Source organism: Furipterus horrens, unplaced genomic scaffold (assembly GCF_987537825.1).
Source record: "Furipterus horrens unplaced genomic scaffold, mFurHor1.1.pri manual_scaffold_4, whole genome shotgun sequence".
NCBI classification, from domain to species: domain Eukaryota; kingdom Metazoa; phylum Chordata; class Mammalia; order Chiroptera; family Furipteridae; genus Furipterus; species Furipterus horrens.
In genome coordinates this window covers 180,823,411-180,842,040 of record NW_028327174.1, presented here as the reverse complement: position 1 = coordinate 180,842,040, position 18,630 = coordinate 180,823,411, and the positions used below count along the sequence as shown (strand labels likewise).

General features: G+C 37.0%; 2 protein-coding genes across 2 annotated transcripts; both read left to right on the top strand.

Moving 5' to 3' along the window:
• Positions 1–275: 275 nt before the first annotated feature.
• Positions 276–1,312, top strand: LOC150013490 (olfactory receptor 13C3). The gene has a single exon (XM_090275246.1). It carries the CDS (start codon positions 335–337, stop codon positions 1,310–1,312), a length of 978 nt encoding a protein of 325 aa, XP_090131372.1. The 5' UTR covers positions 276–334.
• A 13,941-nt stretch (positions 1,313–15,253) lies between these two features.
• On the top strand, positions 15,254–16,197 carry LOC150013489 (olfactory receptor 13C4-like). Its single transcript, XM_090275937.1, is given in 3 exon segments — positions 15,254–15,387; positions 15,389–15,617; positions 15,619–16,197. Coding segments are annotated over 3 exon segments (942 nt in total).
• Positions 16,198–18,630: the final 2,433 nt, after the last annotated feature.

The following is an 18,630-nucleotide window of genomic DNA, read 5'->3' as shown; positions in this document are numbered from 1 at the left end:
AGATAAAGAAGTCGGGCTTATAGTTAATAATTAGCCAAGAGTTCAGAAGCCTCAGCTCAGGAACATATCCTTAACAGCAGGAAAGGTTACTTTTGTATGTCTTATTATAGGTAGATCTTCATATATTAGCAATGGATATAGGTACTTCCATGTTTCCCCATTTCATTGTATTCTAGTTTATACACATTGTTGAAGATAATTGGATGTCAGAGCTTCAAGCAAAAACTTCTTATAATACATTCTAAAAATATAGATTGTTCAGGTAATTTGTTTGCATTTGTTTCTTGGCAATGAATGCATTTTATATGAGATCTTTCTTCTGAAAGCAGATGACATGGATAAAATTAACCAGACATTTGTGACAGAATTTCTTCTTCTTGGTCTTTCTGGGTACCCAAAGATTGAGATCATTTACTTTGTTCTAATTCTAGTTATGTACTTAGTGATTCTGATTGGCAACGGTATTCTGATCATAGCATGCATCTTTGATTCCCATCTCCACATCCCCATGTACTTCTTTCTGAGCAACCTCTCTCTCCTGGATATCTGCTATACATCCTCCTCCGTTCCCTCAACTTTGGTGAACTTAATCTCAAAGAAAAGGAACATTTCCTTCTCCGGATGTGCAGTGCAGATGTTCTTTGGGTTTGCAATGGGGTCAACAGAGTGTTTCCTTCTCGGCATGATGGCTTTTGACCGCTTTGTGGCCATCTGCAACCCTCTGAGATACCCCATCATCATGAGCAAGGTGGTGTATGTCCTGATGGCTTCTGTGTCATGGCTGTCTGGTGGAATCAACTCGATTGTGCAGACATCTCTGCCCATGCAATTGCCTTTCTGTGGGAATAATATTATCAATCACTTTACATGTGAAATATTAGCTGTCCTTAAGCTAGCTTGTGCTGATATCTCCCTCAATATTATCACCATGTTCATATCAAATATGGCATTCCTGGTTCTTCCACTGCTGGTCATTTTTTTCTCCTACATGTTAATCCTCGTCACCATTTTGAGAATGAACTCAGCCACAGGGAGACGCAAGGCCTTTTCCACCTGTTCAGCACACCTGACTGTGGTGATCATATTTTATGGTACCATCTTCTTTATGTATGCCAAACCCAAGTCTCAAGAACTGTCGGGGGAAGACAAGTTGAAAACTTCAGACAAGCTTATTTCCCTGTTTTATGGGGTAGTGACCCCCATGCTCAATCCTATAATCTATAGCTTGAGAAATAAGGATGTGAAAACTTCTGTAAAATATTTGCTGAACCAAAAACCTATTCAACAAATATTTTCTAGTCAGAAAATGTAAGTCTGTGTGTAATAGGCACAAAGATGAAATCATAGGTAAATCTATAAGAACCTCTTTGGGGAAACCATGGTTAAGGAGAAGTATTTTTATTCTTCTCCTTCCCTTAACCTGCTCAGTGAGAATTACTGAGAAGTATAGTTTGCTACAAATTCAGCTTCCAATATTGTTCTTCTGATCCAGATCTCAGAAGAACAATGATTCTATTAGAATTTCACCCTCGAAGACCTCTAAAGTGAGTGTTTCTGGTATGCTGTGTGGAAATAGAGTAGAAAACAATTACACATAACTTTGGAAGAAGACACGCAAGAGTACAAAATGTACAATTACACAAACTACCTAAAAACATTGAAAAGACTTTCTTTGTAGGCCATAGTTACCTAATCTTGCAATAAGGAAATAAATAAAACTAGGTCCCAGTGGAGAAAGCACTTAGCATAGCACCAGCTTCATAGTGCCCTAGAATTTTAGAATAGAAGTCCTTTAAATCGAGGACTAAAAATTACTGCTAAGGACCTCTTTTACCCTAAGCTAATAATTACAAGGGCTGGATATCTCCCCATAAAAATCACTCTGTTAATATAAATCACACCCTCTTTGTCCTTTCTCTGATATTCATATAAAAAGAAGTTCAGGCCAGGAGAAGAAATAGTTATGGGGAGTGCACAACAGAGTGGTGGGAGGTGATCCCTTGTAGTCCCTTTGGAAGAATGGGAAAGTTGCTTTTTTTTCCAATCCATGCCAGGAGAGGGGGTGCTACAAAAGAGCCTCTTATGGTTTTGGGTGCCTGCAAAGAAAGTCATCCTGGCTTTTGTCTTGATGAATGGAAGCCTGCCGAGCTCTCAAGGCTACAGACTAGCAGAGGAGCTTGTCTAGGAGAGGGAAGAAGGTAGGTATTTTATGCCTAAAATAAACACAGACATTTCAAATCTGCCTGATATGTTCTTAAAAGTTCAGAAAGAGTGATAAAAGCAGTAATTGGGACAATAAAGTCAGTTCTTTCAGTCTCCAATGAATTGAAATTCTTCAATAACTTTGTTATAGATTTTTTTTTTAACCATTCAGCTTTCCCATAATCTTTTAGCGCATCAAGATAGCTGAGCTTTGATTTTATTTTCTTAACGAATTTTACTATTTCCTACCTGCTTTAGAGCCACAACATGACTCCATATCTCCTATTCAGAGTCTTCATCCTTTGCCAATCCACTTCCCCTGGGTTGACCCAGGTTCCTGCATAAATGATCTGGTCACTACATTCTGCTGTTCTGCCACTGCCCCACCAGAACTGGAGTGTTGTCACTGCAGGAAGTTTCAGCTGCTCTTCTCTCTCTTCTGGGTGGATCACATGAGCATTGCTTTGGGTTCTATTCAGAAGGGTGTATACCAGACCCTGTGGGTGATGGCCTTTGAGCTCATCCTTCTCCTTCCCGGAGGTCTCGCATTTGTATCTGGTCCTTGTTTAATTTTCTTTAACTTTTGATCTATGACAACAAAGTTTTAGGCATATAAAATTATTTAAAATGTTTTAACCAACTCCTTAGCACTTTAGTTATTATTTTTCCTCCCACAATACCAAGGACGTCAGCATCTATCTGCAGGTTTATATCAAGGTGAACCCTTCAACTGCTAAAATATTCCAGAGGTACATAAAAGTGGCACATTGTGGCTTTGACATAAACAAGTGACTAATCAAATGATCAAAAAATTAACAGATCTGATCATTAATTGCCCTCCCTGGAAAATCATGAAATCTCCAAAAGATTGTTAGGTGTATTATTTTATGACTAATACATAAATATTTTTTAATTCAAAAAACAAACAAAAAAATTGTTGTTACTTGGCCACCTCCCAAAGATATCATTTAAGTATTTCTTCTAGTAACCAGGAGTCATACATTCATTATGTTTTTATTTTGATTTGTTGTTTAATGTGATATGAACACTTGAGATTAAAGTTTGTGTTTTTAAAAAATATAAGACACATATGGTTTCACAGGATAAGTTTTAAGAAGTGAAGTTAACAGAGCTGAGCTAGTGATAAGAACTTTTTCAATTTCTACTACATTACTCTCAGAAAAGGTCATATTACTCATCCTAAATGCTATATATGATTTCCCCCAAATGTGTTTATAGCTTTTTCCAAAATACATACACATATTTATATCTGTGTCTATCCATAATGACACACATTTATATACATTTTTCCTTTAAAAACATGAGATCTGTCCAGAAAGCATCCATTCATGTACTATGAAAAATAAAAACATTTATTGATGAAGATAAAAGATACAAGAAGCATTGTACACAGGACAATGACATTTCAGTCCCCTTCAAAGTAGGCACCTTGGGACCTCACACAGTTCTCCCACTATTCATTGCTGGTTATGACATTCTTGAAGAAATCTGGTTCATTGTAACATTTGAATGAAGTCATTAGCAACTGCAGTATGATGTTCCTTCTGCTCTGGTAGCAGAAGCCAAGGAATGAATTTTGCCATGACACATTTCATGCCAAGATCCTGAATCAAAATCTCGAACACAGTAGTTTTGGAATCCCCAGATCAGCTTCTAGTTCTCACATTGTCAGTCATTGATCTTTGTTGGTTGCAGCTCATACACGTTCAACATTCTCAGGTGTTCTGCTTATTTCAGGCCTTCTAGAACATGGATCACTTTCAACAGATTCTTGGCCATCTTTGGAGCATTTCTGCCACACTTTTATCTGTGCTGCATTCATTGCATGGTCCTTGAAAGCCTTCTGAAACATCCAAATAGCTTCCGTGGAGGAATGTTCAAGCTTAACACAAACTTTTATTCAGATTCATTACTCACTCAGTCATTTTGAATGCAGTGGCCACACAGTACACATGCTCACTCCATGGTGTCTACTGCCCCCACTGACTAGTACAGTGAAGTCATCATTGTTCATGTATGTGTATTGCAGTCCACTCTCCTTGGCTGCCAGGTTACATTGATGTTGCACAAACCATTCTTGTCATATTAACAATAGCTGTACTTTTTCTGGACAGACCTCGTACTTTTGGAAATTTTATTTTCAAATATTAACAAAAGAATGAGTAATTTAATAAAATAATATGTGCCAATAATGGCTTAAATAATTCCTAACACATGGTCAATTTTCTTTCTTTCATCATTATATATTTTCTTCCAGATTACTTTGAAACATTTCCTGGACATAATTACACCTATCTATCTATCTATCTATCTATCTTCATGTATAGACTTTATACTTATCTATCATATTTATTTATATAGATATATTGATGTAATAGGTAGACATACACTAAGTTGCAAAAATCCAAATGCCATTGTTTACATTGTAGTCCATGAGACTTTACATCCCGGGGCATAGAGACTGTGATACGAATGGTTCCTTCTTCAGTTAAGCACAGCAGGACAGTGCTGGTGAGGACTGTGAGCCACGAGAAGGGCACAGAGCCATGCCAAAGACGTTATTTCCACTCTAGGGGATTGTTGCCATGAGATAGTGCAGACTGTGTATAATTAAAATGATTTTCTAAATTTCAAGAGGCTAGATGTTAAAAGTAAACATTGCAGCACTTACCCAGGGTTGGATATTTTAAAGAGCACATGGGGCTTTGGAGTGTATAATTACGTATGGCTAAAGCCTTCCTATAAAGGTACAGGATATAGTCCTAAAGGAAAAAGGGATTTTAGGCCAAAAGGGAGTGTTCCGAAATGTCACTTGTACCTCTCAGGGCAAGTTTTTTAGAACGTTTCAGCCAATGTTGGTTTATATACTCAACATGTTGCTATTGACTGCTTATTGAGTTTGAGTGCATATTTTGGATCCAAATGTTGATTTCTCCAAGACACTACCACACAGATAATAGTGATCTCCAAATATAATTTAGAGCATGTCACAGAGTTTCCTGTAAGCTTCCTTTATAGCAGCAATCACTTTTTTTTCTCACTTTTCATTAATTTTTATCCAGATTATTCTCCTTGGGGCCACACTATTAGTTTCAGCTGGTGGATTGATCCATAAAGCTAGGAGCAATTTAAATAAGGTCAATGGTTTCTCCTTTATTTAGTCTGTTTTGTACAGTAGGATTGGATAAGTACAAGCACATCGGCATGCCTCACTGACCAGGTAAGATAAAGACAGAATCCATTAATCCCACTTTTTTCAAAAGGAATGATCTACATTATCCTTTTTTTTTTTTTTAAAGAATGTGGTCAGTAATATTTAGATCTATTGTTATAGTGATTCTTCCTCCAGAACTTATAAATGTAATTCATGTCCCACAAATACAGGAGAAGGCAAAGGAAAAAAAAAGAAATAAAGAAAAAGTTTCTGTGAGTGCCTGTATCATCCTACCATTTTCTCCATACCGTCTTCCAAAATATCTCAACAATATATCCAATAGTGATCTTCCTTAAATCCACATATATTAAATTTAAACACACATTTATTCATTCTTTAAAACTGTTCTTTAAGTTTTTTTTTTTATCACCCTGGAATTTTATAAGCAGGGATTCCAATTATTCATTCCAATTTTCCTTAGTCTACATTTTATGAATGGGAATGTATACAATGTCTAATGCTTTGTTGTTGTTGGCAGCTGTCCGTCTCGAGAGACGATGGTGTAGCTTCTTAAGAGTCTATCTGCACGGCCGAGAATGGTTGTGCAGTCCGACTCGGGAGTGACACGGTATCTGTCTCCTCCCGTGTTGAATCGACATCTTGCGATGACGCTGGAGTGTCCTCTCCAGTGAAGCTGAAGCTACAGAGCCTCGAGAGATGATGATGTAGCTTCTTAAGAGTCTATCTGCACCGCCGAGAATGGTTGTGCAGTCCGACTCGGGAGTAACACGGTATCTGTCTCCTCCCGTGTTGAATCGACATCTTGCGATGACGCTGGAGTGTCCTCTCCAGTGAAGCTGAAGCTACAGAGCCTGGGCAGGGTGATATGGAGGGTCTGCTGTTGCCCATGCAGCAGACTCCCCCTCTCTTCGCAGCTGAAGGATCCAAGGGAAAGACGGAGTCAATACAGCTTGGCTTCAGGTGCGCCGCAGGAGTTGCCGGTGTTGACTACAACGTCAAACCGCCTTAGGGACTCCGGCTCCGGATTTTCTGTCGGGGTTTACTCCCTTAGCCTTTCCCCTGAAGAGGTATGCCGCAAGGCAGCAGAGGTTTTTTGGAGTCAGAGTTTTCCTTCTCTGATGTGCCCTGACTGGAAGATTGAACCAGCGACACTTAACTTTTTCATGTACTTGTTGGCTATTTGTATGTTTTTGTTGGAATAATGTCTGTTCCATTCCTTTGCCTATTTATTTATTTGCTATTGAGTTGTATGTTTCTTATCTACTTTGGATATTAACCCTTTATTAAAAATATGGATTCCCAAAATTTTCTCCCTTGTTATAGGCTGGCTGCCTTTTCATTTTGTGGTTGGTTTCTGTTGCTGTGCAAAGCCTTTTAGTTTGATACAGTCCCACTTATTTATTTTTTGCATTTGTTGTTTTTTGTTTTGGTGTCATATACAAAAACTCATTGCAAAGACCAATATCAAAAAGCTCTGTTCCTAAGTTTTCTTTTAGGAGTTTTATGGTTTTAGGTCCTACAGATGAGTCTTTCATACATTTCAAGTTAATTTTTGTGAATGGTGAAAGATAAGGGCCCAATTTTATTTTTTTTGCAAATAGATATCCAGTTTCCCCAACACCATTTATTAAAGAGACTGTTGTTTCCCCATTGGGTATTCTCATTGTCCTTATCAAAGATTACCTGGCTATATATACCTGGGTTTATTTCTGTGCTATTTTTTTTATGTTCCATTGTCTATGTGTTTATATTTATGCCAGAATAATACTGCTTTAATTTTGAAAGCTTTGTAATTCATTTTAAAATCAGGAAGTATGATGTCTCCAGCTTTGTTTTCTCAAGATTGCTTTGGCTATTTTAAGTGTTGTGGTTCTTATGAATTTTGGATCGTTTTTCTACTGCTGTGAAAAAACCATTGAAATTTTTATAGAGATTTGATTGACTCTGTAGATTGCTTTGGTAAGCATGGACATTTTAACAATATTAATTCTTCCAATCCATGAATATGAAGTATTTTTCCATATGTGTATGTGTTTTATAATTTCTTTCATCAGTGTATTATATTTTTCAGTATGGATATTTCACCTCCTTGGTTAAATTTATTTCTAAGTATTTTATTATTTTTTAATACTATTGCAAATGAGGTTATTTCTTCACTTCTCTTTTCATAATTTATTTTATGTGGGTAGATATGCAACTGATTTTTGTATATTGATTTGGTATCCTGAAACTTTATTAAATTAGTTTATTATGTCTACCAGTTATTTTGTTGAAGTCTTCAGGGTTTTGTAGTGGATGCCTTCTTTTTCTTTTTCTTGACTAATTGCTATGGTTAGGGTTTCCAGTACTATGTTGAATAAAAGTGGCATTTTAGCTTTCTTTCTGATCCTAGAGGAAAAGCTTTTAGCTTTTCAACTTTGAGTATAATGTTAGTTGTAGACTTGTCATATACAGTCTTTGTTATGTTTAAGTACATTCTTTCTATACATAATTTGCTGAGAATTTTTTTCATGAAAGGGTACTGAATTTTATCAAATGATTTTTCTGCATCTATTGAGTAGACCATATGGTTTTAAATCTTCTTTCTGTTAATGTGGAGTTTCATGTTTATTGATTTGCCTATGTTGAATCATCCTTGCAATTTAGGGATAAATTCCACTTGATCATGATGTATGATCCTTTTAATGTGTTGTTGAATTTGGTTTGCTTGTATTTTGTTGAGGATTTTTTCATCTCTGCTCATCAAGGATATTGGTCTGTAGTTTAGTTTTCTTGTAGTGCCCTTATCTGGTTTTGGTATCAGGATGATGCTATCTTCTTAAACTGAGGTTGGAAGTGCTCCCTCTTCAGTTCTTTGAAAGAGTTTGAGAGGGACTGGCATTAATTCTTTTTTAGCTATTTGGTAGAATTCATCACTGAAGCCATCTGGTCCTGGACTCTTCTTTGTTGGGAGGGTTTTTGATTATTGATTTACTCTCTTTACTCGTTATTCATTTGTTCAGATGAACATAACATGATCAAGTACGGTAATTTTACATTTTACCCCCCCCTTCATGTAATTGATGTCTTATTTCTATTTTGTGTTTTTATTAACAAATTTCTGTGGTATTAGTTATTCATACTACTTGTGTCTTTTATATACTAGTAATAAAAGTGATTTATGTGCCACCATTACAGTATGTAAGTCTGTGTTTATATGTATCTTTGGCAGTGAGATGTATATTTCACATACTTTCATGTCCATGGGTGGATGTAATTGCCTCTAGGATCTTGGTAAATATTTCTAATTTGGGGACAAGGGTCTGCTTTAGGGTTCACAGATGGTGGGCTTTTTATCGGGTATGCAGATGCATGTAGCTCTCTCAGGTCCCTGGGAGGGTTCCTAACAGGTTCCTGGGCTGGTCCACTTTTAGACTGTGGCCGTGAGGAGCTGGAGCTGGTTAATGGTACCCTTTCAAGATGTTCAGTTGAACTGGATCAGAGAAGGAAAACTCTGACTCCAAAAAACCTCCGCTGCCTTGCGGCATACCTCTTCAGGGGAAAGGCTAAGGGAGTAAACCCCGACAGAAAATCCGGAGCCGGAGTCCCTAAGGCGGTTTGACATTGTAGTCAACACCGGCAACTCCTGCGGCGCACCTGAAGCCAAGCTGTATTGACTCCGTCTTTCCCTTGGACCCCTCAGCTGCGAAGAGAGGGGGGGTCTGCTGCATGGGCAACAGCAGACCCTCCATATCACCCTGCCCAGGCTCTGTAGCTTCAGCTTCACTGGAGAGGACACTCCAGCGTCATCGCAAGATGTCGATTCAACACGGGAGGAGACAGATACCGTGTTACTCCCGAGTCGGACTGCACAACCATTCTCGGCGGTGCAGATAGACTCTTAAGAAGCTACACCATCGTCTCTCGAGACGGATGGCTGCCGACGACGAGTTGAACTGGGATCAAGTGCTTACCTCCAGAGATGCATATGTGTGTGTCTTTTGGCAGGTATCTGGGCAAACAGTACTTGTCTCTGATTGCAGATGTCAAGGTTCCAGTGCTGCTTTAAATGGAGGTCAGCAGGTCTACCCCCCAGGATTCAGATAAGCATGTCTCTAGGCTGCCCTCTGGGTGGGCAGGGAGTTTCCTATCCTGAAACTGCAAGGGACTGGAACAGACTGGGCCAATTCAGGATCTATAGTCAGACAGAGGTTGGAGCGCCTGCCTTGGGGTACAGAGGGGGTGTCTCTCTTGCCCAGTCCTTGGACAGATAGTACTGTTGGTTAAGAGCAGCTGGAGCCAGATCACCTCCAATTCAGGTTCAATAGCCAGGATTAAGATTGGTGAGCCTGTCATCTCTGGCATGGGGAGGCATGACTCCTAATAGGTTCCTTGGCAGATGATATTGGTGGCAGGATCAAAGTCAAACAGTGTTGTAGCCAAGTTTATAGTGGGACAGGGCTGTCTCTGGGTTAGTAGCTGGAACCACAATTCACAGTTCGTGAACTTCCTACTTGGGCATGGGACTGCCTCCCGAAAATGGCCCCTTAGAATCCATAATTTTTTCAGTGAAATGTAGCATCTGTTGGAAAATTACAGTCAGAATCTCTTAATATCAACAATACAGCTTACTAGATTGAAACACTTTAATTTGATAATGTGCTATCTATCTGTCTGAATTCATGCCCCAAGCTATCCATTCTGGATTCTTTTTACTTTTGGCCTTAAACATCTGAATTCACTTTTGCTCTATAAATTCATTTATATTATTGATTACCTGTATTTCTTTTAATTCCATAAAAGGTTGGCAATAGCATTCTGCATAACATTAACCTTTAAAAAAATGATAAAATAAGCAAAAGAGTTAAATGACAGAGCATTTAATTTATAATAAATATCTGTTTAATTTGTAATATCTAGATCATTTTTAAGTTCCAGCATTTCACTTTAGTATTTGTTTTTTTATTTTTTATTTTTTATTTTTATTTTTTATTTTTGTTTTTTCAATTACAGTTGTCCCCTTTTCCCCCAATTTCTCTCCCCCACCCAACCCACCCCCTCTCCTGCAATCATATCCCTCCCCGTTGTCCATGTCCATGAGTCTTTTATATATGTTATTTGACTAAACCCTTCCCTTACTTATCCCCCTTCTCTCCCTCTCCCCTCCCCCCTATTGACTGCTATTCTGCTCTTTGTTCTATTTAGTTCCTTTGTTTGTGTTGTTCTTTAGTTTCCTGTATTAGGTGATATCATATGGTATTTTTCTTTCTTTGCCTGGCTTATTTCACTAAGCATAATTCTCTCTAGTTCCATCCATGTTGTTGCAGATGGCAGGAGTTCCTTCTTTCTTTCTGCTACATAGTACTCCATTGTGTAAATGTACCACAGTTTTTTGATCCACTCATCTACAGATGGGCACTTAGGTTGTTTCCAGCACTTAGCTATTTATTGTAAACAGTGCTGCAATGAACATAGGGATGCATAAGTTCTTTTGAATTGGTGTTTCACTTAGTGTTTGTCATTTGAATTAAGCTCTTACTTTGAATTAACTCTGCTTTGGAAAACATATTTTGAATTAAAAAGCTCTCACATTTTATAAAGTTAATTTGATGAACATTTGCCCCTGTTTCTGAAAGTTACATCAGTAAGAGAATGTCATTTTATTTTTGAGTTTTAGTTCAGTCACAATATATTCCCAACACCAGTGTTAATTGGGTCTGTGGGACACTGTCCCTAACACACCAGAAGTTTCTCCGTTCTACAGATCTCTCATTCTAACTTAAATTGCTTTGGGACTAGGGGAACAATTAAAACTGTTACATTACAAATATTTATTCTTCCACATCTGTCATTGTTTGTTAAACCCAATCTCAATTCAGAAAGCTGACATAAATACTATGAAGAAAGGAACTGGTACATCTAGGAGGTAGAAATAATTTATCAATAGGTAAATCTTCAATACCATAAAACTATAGCTTTTCACTCCATACAAGCTATTATTAAATATGGATTTAAAATGTGGGCAGCATGGGGAAATACAGCTACGAATTTATTATTATTACCACATAGCTTTGATTTATTAGCATTGTTATTTCTGTATAATGCCCGTTAATTCATAAAGCAGTTTCCATACGCTACTGAATTTTTCTCAAACCAAACCTGGGAGAAAAGTAAGGCAGGGATTTGTATCCTTATTTTGCAAGTAAGAAAACTGAGATTATATATTAAAAGAAAAGAACCTTAAACCTAGAACTTTTGCCTCTAAGTCGCACGTACTTTTTCACTACGCTCACCCCATGCTACATCCATTCAAGTGAATATGAGGTGATCTTTTGTACTTACATTGTCAATATAAGATGGCAGTTTGTTACTACTGACTGAAAGATACTTTACAAAATAAATCAGAACCTGTTGCAACTGAATCATTTGGTCATATTAAACTTTTCTTGGACATGAATCCACAAATACTGCACAGAGAAATTGTTTAAGAATCTAGAGTGTAAATGTTCACTAATTCAGTCCAAATCCAAGAGGTGCAGCCACTTTGTTAGGCTCCAGGTGTAGAAGGGTGAGCAAGACAGACAAGCTCCTTTCCCCATTATCTTACAATATACAAAATAACCAATTTAAATTTCTGGGAGAAGAACAACGGCAGCAAGACAGACCTGGTTCAAGATAGATTTGAATTGGTGAGGGAATTTCTGTCTAGGAGGGGAAGGCTTGGAGCAGGTGTCAAGAAAAGCAGGTTTAAGTGGCCTAAGATACATTGTCATTACATTTTTCTGGAAGTGAAAGCCAATAGGCTCTCCAGACCTAAACCCCAAAGGGACTGGATCTGGAACATCACCATGTTTCTTGGTATGTCAGAGTTTGCTGTTTTCTTCTGCATTCATGCCTGGGCTGATCAGAGTGCTCCTGTCCTGTATGTAAGGCATCCCTTGACCAATTTCTGTACACCACTTGTGGGGAACTTGGATTTATCCTAAGAAGGAGTATAGAGTGAGTGTAGAATCATTCACAGAAAATGAAGTGTAATGATACATATACTTTAATCCCATAGCCCTGAACCTTCCATAATGATAAGTAGCACTAAGTTCTTTACTAAGACTTAACCATTCCCCTTGTGCATTGTTCACTAAGTTTTGTCTTTATGTCTTCACTATATTTGTAGTCTCACTGACCATTTTCTGTTGCTGATACATATTTCCTATGTGGAGTTTAATGCTACTTGTTGGGCACAGAAATATTAGAAGGAGAATGGGCATTGGGTTTTGTCTCTACCTGTTTTTAGCCATATGACTTCAACCAAGTGAACTAATTTTAAGCACAGTATCCGGCACATAAGATCTGCAATAGAAGTTCTTTGCATAAATGAAAGTCTTTTTCATTTAAATAAATTAAGAGTTTTTAAGGTACTTCTGGTCCTTACCCGAATAAATATACACTAAAAATTGCTTTGAAGCTCAATTTTCTCATCTCTTAATTTGGAGATTCAAAATTCTCTCATTTGCATCTCTTATCCAAGTTGAAAGTCTCCTTTGTATTCTTTAACTGCATTGTTTCTGAAGTGAGAATTTCTCAGCTGAGTTTGACTTCTGACTCTAAGACATTGTACACTGGAGAGAAATCTTTTCACCTGTAATCACAGATCAAATTGTGAAAGTCGGGTAGTGAGTTTATGCTGACGCTCGCAGAACTGTTAGCCTGTGTGAACCCTAAACTTGCTGTTTTGGTTAACCTGAAAACTGTTGGCAATTATGAAAAGATTTTTTGGTGTACCAGTCAGTAACTAATGATAATCTAATTCATCTAAATATTTCAATTCCTTGTGTCACATATCTGCTCAAAAACCTCTTAAAATCAAAGTGTATAATGTCAATTTTGAAGGGTAGCTAAACATCACAGGGTCTAACAACTCACCTTGGACTTGGTGCATCTAATAATGGGGCTCCTTTCCCACAACAAGAAGTATCAATTTGTCTGCCTGACTTTTGGCACTTTATATGCATCTGCTTCATTTTCCTTTTAAAATGTGCTTCATATCACTTCTTCATAGAAACTCCTTTGTCTGAAAGGAGGTACTGCTGTACTGCAATATGCTTATTCTTATACTTTGCTCAACCTGTTTTCCCTTCTGGGATACTCCTCTACCCCTCTTCTCTGCCAAAGCTGCCTCATCCTTTCCATGCTTGCAGATCCAGCCTAAGAGGAGATTCTTCCAGAACTCTCTCTTGACTTGTTTATTTCTCATCAACTTCCTCCTTCTGGAAATACTTATAATATTAACTCTAGTCACACAATGTAATGATATTCTATATCAAATTATTTCAAGTGTCGTTTTACTGTTTTCCTCACTGAATTATAAACGTATTGATGACAGACATATTATATTATATTTTTACTCTTCTTTATTGGCTTGGGATAGGATTGGGTTCAAAATAGGCTCTTAGCATATCCTATATATATTATAGTAGTCCAACAAAAGTTCATCCTGCTTTTATACAATTTGTTTTTTAATATTATTATATTCTGAATTGTACTGAATAGCCATGGAGTTTGCTGGAAAACATGGAAGAAATATGCCCTTGGTCATTTTCTAGATTTTTAAGCTAGTTTTTGTAATAAAACAAAAGAAAATCTATATGTATCAGAAACATCTGGATAGTCTGCCTACTGACTACTGACAATCTGGCCCTATACCAGCTGCTTCAGCATAACCTGGGAGCTTATTAGAAATTCAGAATCACAGACTCTGTCCTAGACCTACTAAAAGAGAATCTGAATTTTAATAAGACCCTCAGGTATTTATATATGTATGAAAAGTTTGAAAGACTGACATAGTTGATTTTTTTATTATTCCACCAAGCCCAAAAATTCTGAGTAGTAGTTGGTGGGAAAACAGTATAATACCTTTTGGTTTTATAGCCCTAAGAGCTCTAGAATTCATTGGCAAAGATCTGAGTCAAGCTCTACTTTTTACTGATAGGCTGGGTAACTTTGGCCCATCTGTCCTTACATTTGAAAAGAAATAGGGATGATGAAAATAATAATATTTTTTTGTAAAGTGTGAAGTGCTACACACACAAATATATTTATCCATTATTAGAGTTTTCTCAGGTACACTTAAGGAAATTACAAGTAACTCTGAAGTTATAGAATAAGACAAATGAAGAGTGATTACGCTCTTCATAGATTCTCCATCATATACACGTGTAGTTGATTTACATACTGGCATTGTAATAGGGACTAACAAAATAGTAAGAGTGGCTGTTACTATGAGATCAACAATTAACCTGAGCTTTGAGCTGATGTTAAATTGTAGTGTATGTGGTTCATTCTACTATAATCAAATATCTGTCTATAAAAACACACAATTCAATAGACTAAAAGGATATACAGAATGCCAGGTAAACAAATATTCATAAAAATCAAACTTGCTTTACATTTTTAAAAATTTCTATTAAACATCAAATCAAAATTTTTGTCCTTGTTGAGTTGTCTTTTACTTTTCCACCACTCTCTCACTAGATCTGACTAAATGAAGAAATTGGATTTGTTGCCTAACTATGCTAAGGTCTTTTAGAAAACTAAACTTAGGGTGTCAACAGGAAGGGAGGTCACTTCTGAATTTGCTTCTGATCATAGGTAGATCTGAACAGTTTAGACACAGGACGTAGAAACTCTTAACATCCCATTATTATTGTATTCTAGGCAAAAACTATCAAAGATGACATATGTAAGAAGCAGATGACAGAAATCAACGAAAACACTGTGTCAACCTAGAATAATACTTATTCAAGACATCTGTTACATTTGTTGCTTGTCAGTGAAAATATTTTATATTGGGTCTATCTTTGGTATCCTGAAAGCTGAGACATGGATGTAATAAACAAGATCTTTGTGAAAGAATTCATTCTTCTGGGACTCTCTGGTTACCCCAAACTTGAGATCATTTTCTTTGCTCTAATTCTAATTATGTACCTAGTGATTCTGATTGGCAATGGTGTTCTTTGATTCCCATCTTCACACTCCCATGTACTTCTTCCTGAGCAACCTCTCTCTCCTGGATATCTGCTATACATTCTCCTCCATTTCCTCAACTTTGGTGAGCTTAATCTCAAAGAAAAGGAACATTTCCTTCTCTGGATGTGCAGTGCAGATGTTCTTTGGGTTTCCAATGGGGTCAACAGAGTGTTTCCTTCTTGGCGTGATGCCTTTTGACTGCTTTGTGGCCATCTCTAACCAACCCTCTGAGATACCCCATCGTCATGAGCAAGGTGGTGTATGTCCTGATGGCTTCCGTGTCATGGCTGTCTGGTGGAATCAACTCGATTGTGCAGACATCTCTGGCCATGCAATTGCCTTTCTGTGGGAATAATATTATTAATCATTTCTTATGTGAGATATTAGCTGTCCTTAAGCTAGCTTGTGCTGTTATCTCCCTCAATATTGTTACCCTAGCAGAGTCAAATGTGGCATTCCTGATTCTTCCACTGCTGGTCATTTTTTTCTCCTACATGTTAATCCTCGTCACCATCTTGAGAATGAACACAGTCACAGGGAGATGCAAAGCCTTTTCCACCTGCTCAGCACATCTGACTGTGGTGGTCATATTTTATGGTGCCATCTTTTTTATGTATGCCAAACCCAAGTCCCAAAACTTCTTTGGAAAAGACAATGTGCAAGCTATGGAGGGGCTTGTTTCCATGTTTTATGCGGTAGTCACCCCCATGCTCAATCCTATAATCTATAGCTTGAGAAAAAAGGATGTAAAAGCTGCTGTGAAATATTTGCTGAGTTGTAAAGCTGTTAACCAATAAGACCAAATGAAAATGTGGGTCTTTAGTGTATTAAGAATAGAAATGGCATCATTGGGAAGTCATTGAGGAACTTCTTGTGGAAAGCAAGAGCAAAGTTATACAGAAAAGTATATTTTCTGTCTTTATTTACTCAGCTTCAATTACTGGGAAGAGAAGCCTGCTATAAAGTCAGATTCTAATATGTTCTGATTTATATCTCACAAAGACAATGAATTCCTTCATAATCCTACCCTGCTGATATCTAAAATGAGTGTTATTGGTGTACTGTGTGGCAACATAGTGAAAAACATCACAATAAGCTTTGGAAATACAGAGGAATAAGTATTTGTTGTCCTGTATTACAACCTACTTACAGTAATACTGGGGAAATTACTCATCTTTTATAAATTTTTGCTTCTTTATTTGCAAAAAGGGAGTCATTAAACATTGCTTCCAACATTATTATAAAGATTAAGTTGCACAAAGCACCTGGCATAGTACTAAGTTCATATAGTAGTTGCCTTTATAAAGGATGTTGAACTTGACTTTTCCTGTTGACTCAAAATTTAGGAACTGAAGACTCCAAAATGAAGGTAAAAGACAGTAACTAACACCTCTTATATTTTTTCAGCTATCAATTATTAAGGTCAGCTACTTTTCCTTAACCTTCTCTCTGCATATAAAGAAAATAACACGGAATGAGGAAATGGAATCAAAGAAGACTTTTAAATCATACGGAGTGCTCAGTAGAGGGTGAGAGGTGTTTTACTACTATACCTGTGAAAGAATGGAAAGTCCTTGGCAATCCAAGCCAAGTGATGGGGTGCTGTATAAGAGCCTGTTGAGGTTTTGGGTGCCTGCAAAGGAGAACCTGTGTCTAGTTTGATCAGTGGAGGCTTGCTGAGCATTTTCTCTCTGGTCTGTAGCCTAAGCTAGTTTAGAGAAGAGCTGGAGGATAGGCATTTTAGAGTTGAAAATAATCAGGTATTTTTTAGCTTGCCTGAAATATTTTTCAGGCTCTGAAAGAGGGCTGAAATTAGCAACTGGGAAGAGAAAATTATTTCATTTTATACTTCAGTGAGTTGAAGCTCCTCAGTAAACCTATTACTTTTTTTCTTCTTTCTGTGGATTCGTCTGCCATGGCTGAGCACAGTATATCATTGGTTCACATTAGCAGCCATTACGACACCTAGTTTTCTACCTAAATCTCCTCCTTTCTGTTGGCTTTTAGAGTCATAATATAACTGCAGGCTTCCTAGCTAAGAGCTGTATGCTTTGCCAATCCATTGTCTTGGGGTAAATCCAGATTTTGACCTAAACGATCTGGTCACTAAAGTCTTCTTATTGCCAATCTACTGTATCCCCTGGGTTGTCACTGCATTAAACCTCTAGGTGCCTGTCCTTCTCCTATGGTTTGGATCACAATGGGTGCTGCTTTTGTTTCCTTTTAGATAGGTATGTACCAAACTCTGTGAGTGATGCTTTTTAATTTCCGCCCATCCCCACTTGGATGAGCATTACATTTCAATCGAGTCCCTGTTTAATTTTTTAAAACTTTCATTTATACTAGCAAGGTTTTAGGCACATGTACCAAGTCCTGCTTCAAAGCTGGAACAGACAAATTAACTTCAAGAAATGGTGTATTACCAATGATAAATGATTTTAAAAATGTCAAATCTTTATGAACATTAAATAAAAGTTACATGTGTATGTAGCTAATAGCATAGCTACAAATCTATAAAGCGAAAATTAACACAACTAAAGGAAAAATAGACAAATTTATAATCATATCTAGAGACTTTTAACACCTACCTTTAGTCGTTAGGGGAATAAGTAAACACAAATTCAGTATAGATTTAGAAAATTGAGAAACACTATCAAACAAATTGATCCACTGACACTTATAAAACATTATTCTCCAATTGCAGAATATAATTTTTTATCATGTGAGCCTGAGCCTGGAACATTCACCAATGTGAAGAGATGCTGGTTCTTAAAACAAATCTCAAATTTTGAAACACTGAAAACATACAGAGTTTTTTATCTGACCACAACAGAATGAAATTTTAAACTAGTATCAAAATAGTAACTAGAAAATTGGAAAATATTCATTAGTTAAGTAATATACTTCTAAATTTAAAAATGTCAAAGAAGAAATCACAAGGGAAAATTAACTGATGATTATGAAAATACAATATGTCAAATTTGTGGGATCCAGCTAAAGCAGTGTTTAGACGCAAGAGTTTTTAAATGATTATAATAAGAAATAAGAAAGGTTTTAAGTTGCATAAAATCTCAACTCAAGGAACTAGGAAAAGAATATTAACTCAGAGTATTTAGAAAGAAATTATAAAGATCTGAAATGAATGAGTAAGAAAACAAAACAAAATAAGAGAGGGAGAGAGAGAGAGAGAGAGAGAGAGAGAGAGAGAGAGAGAGAGAGAGAAATGAACA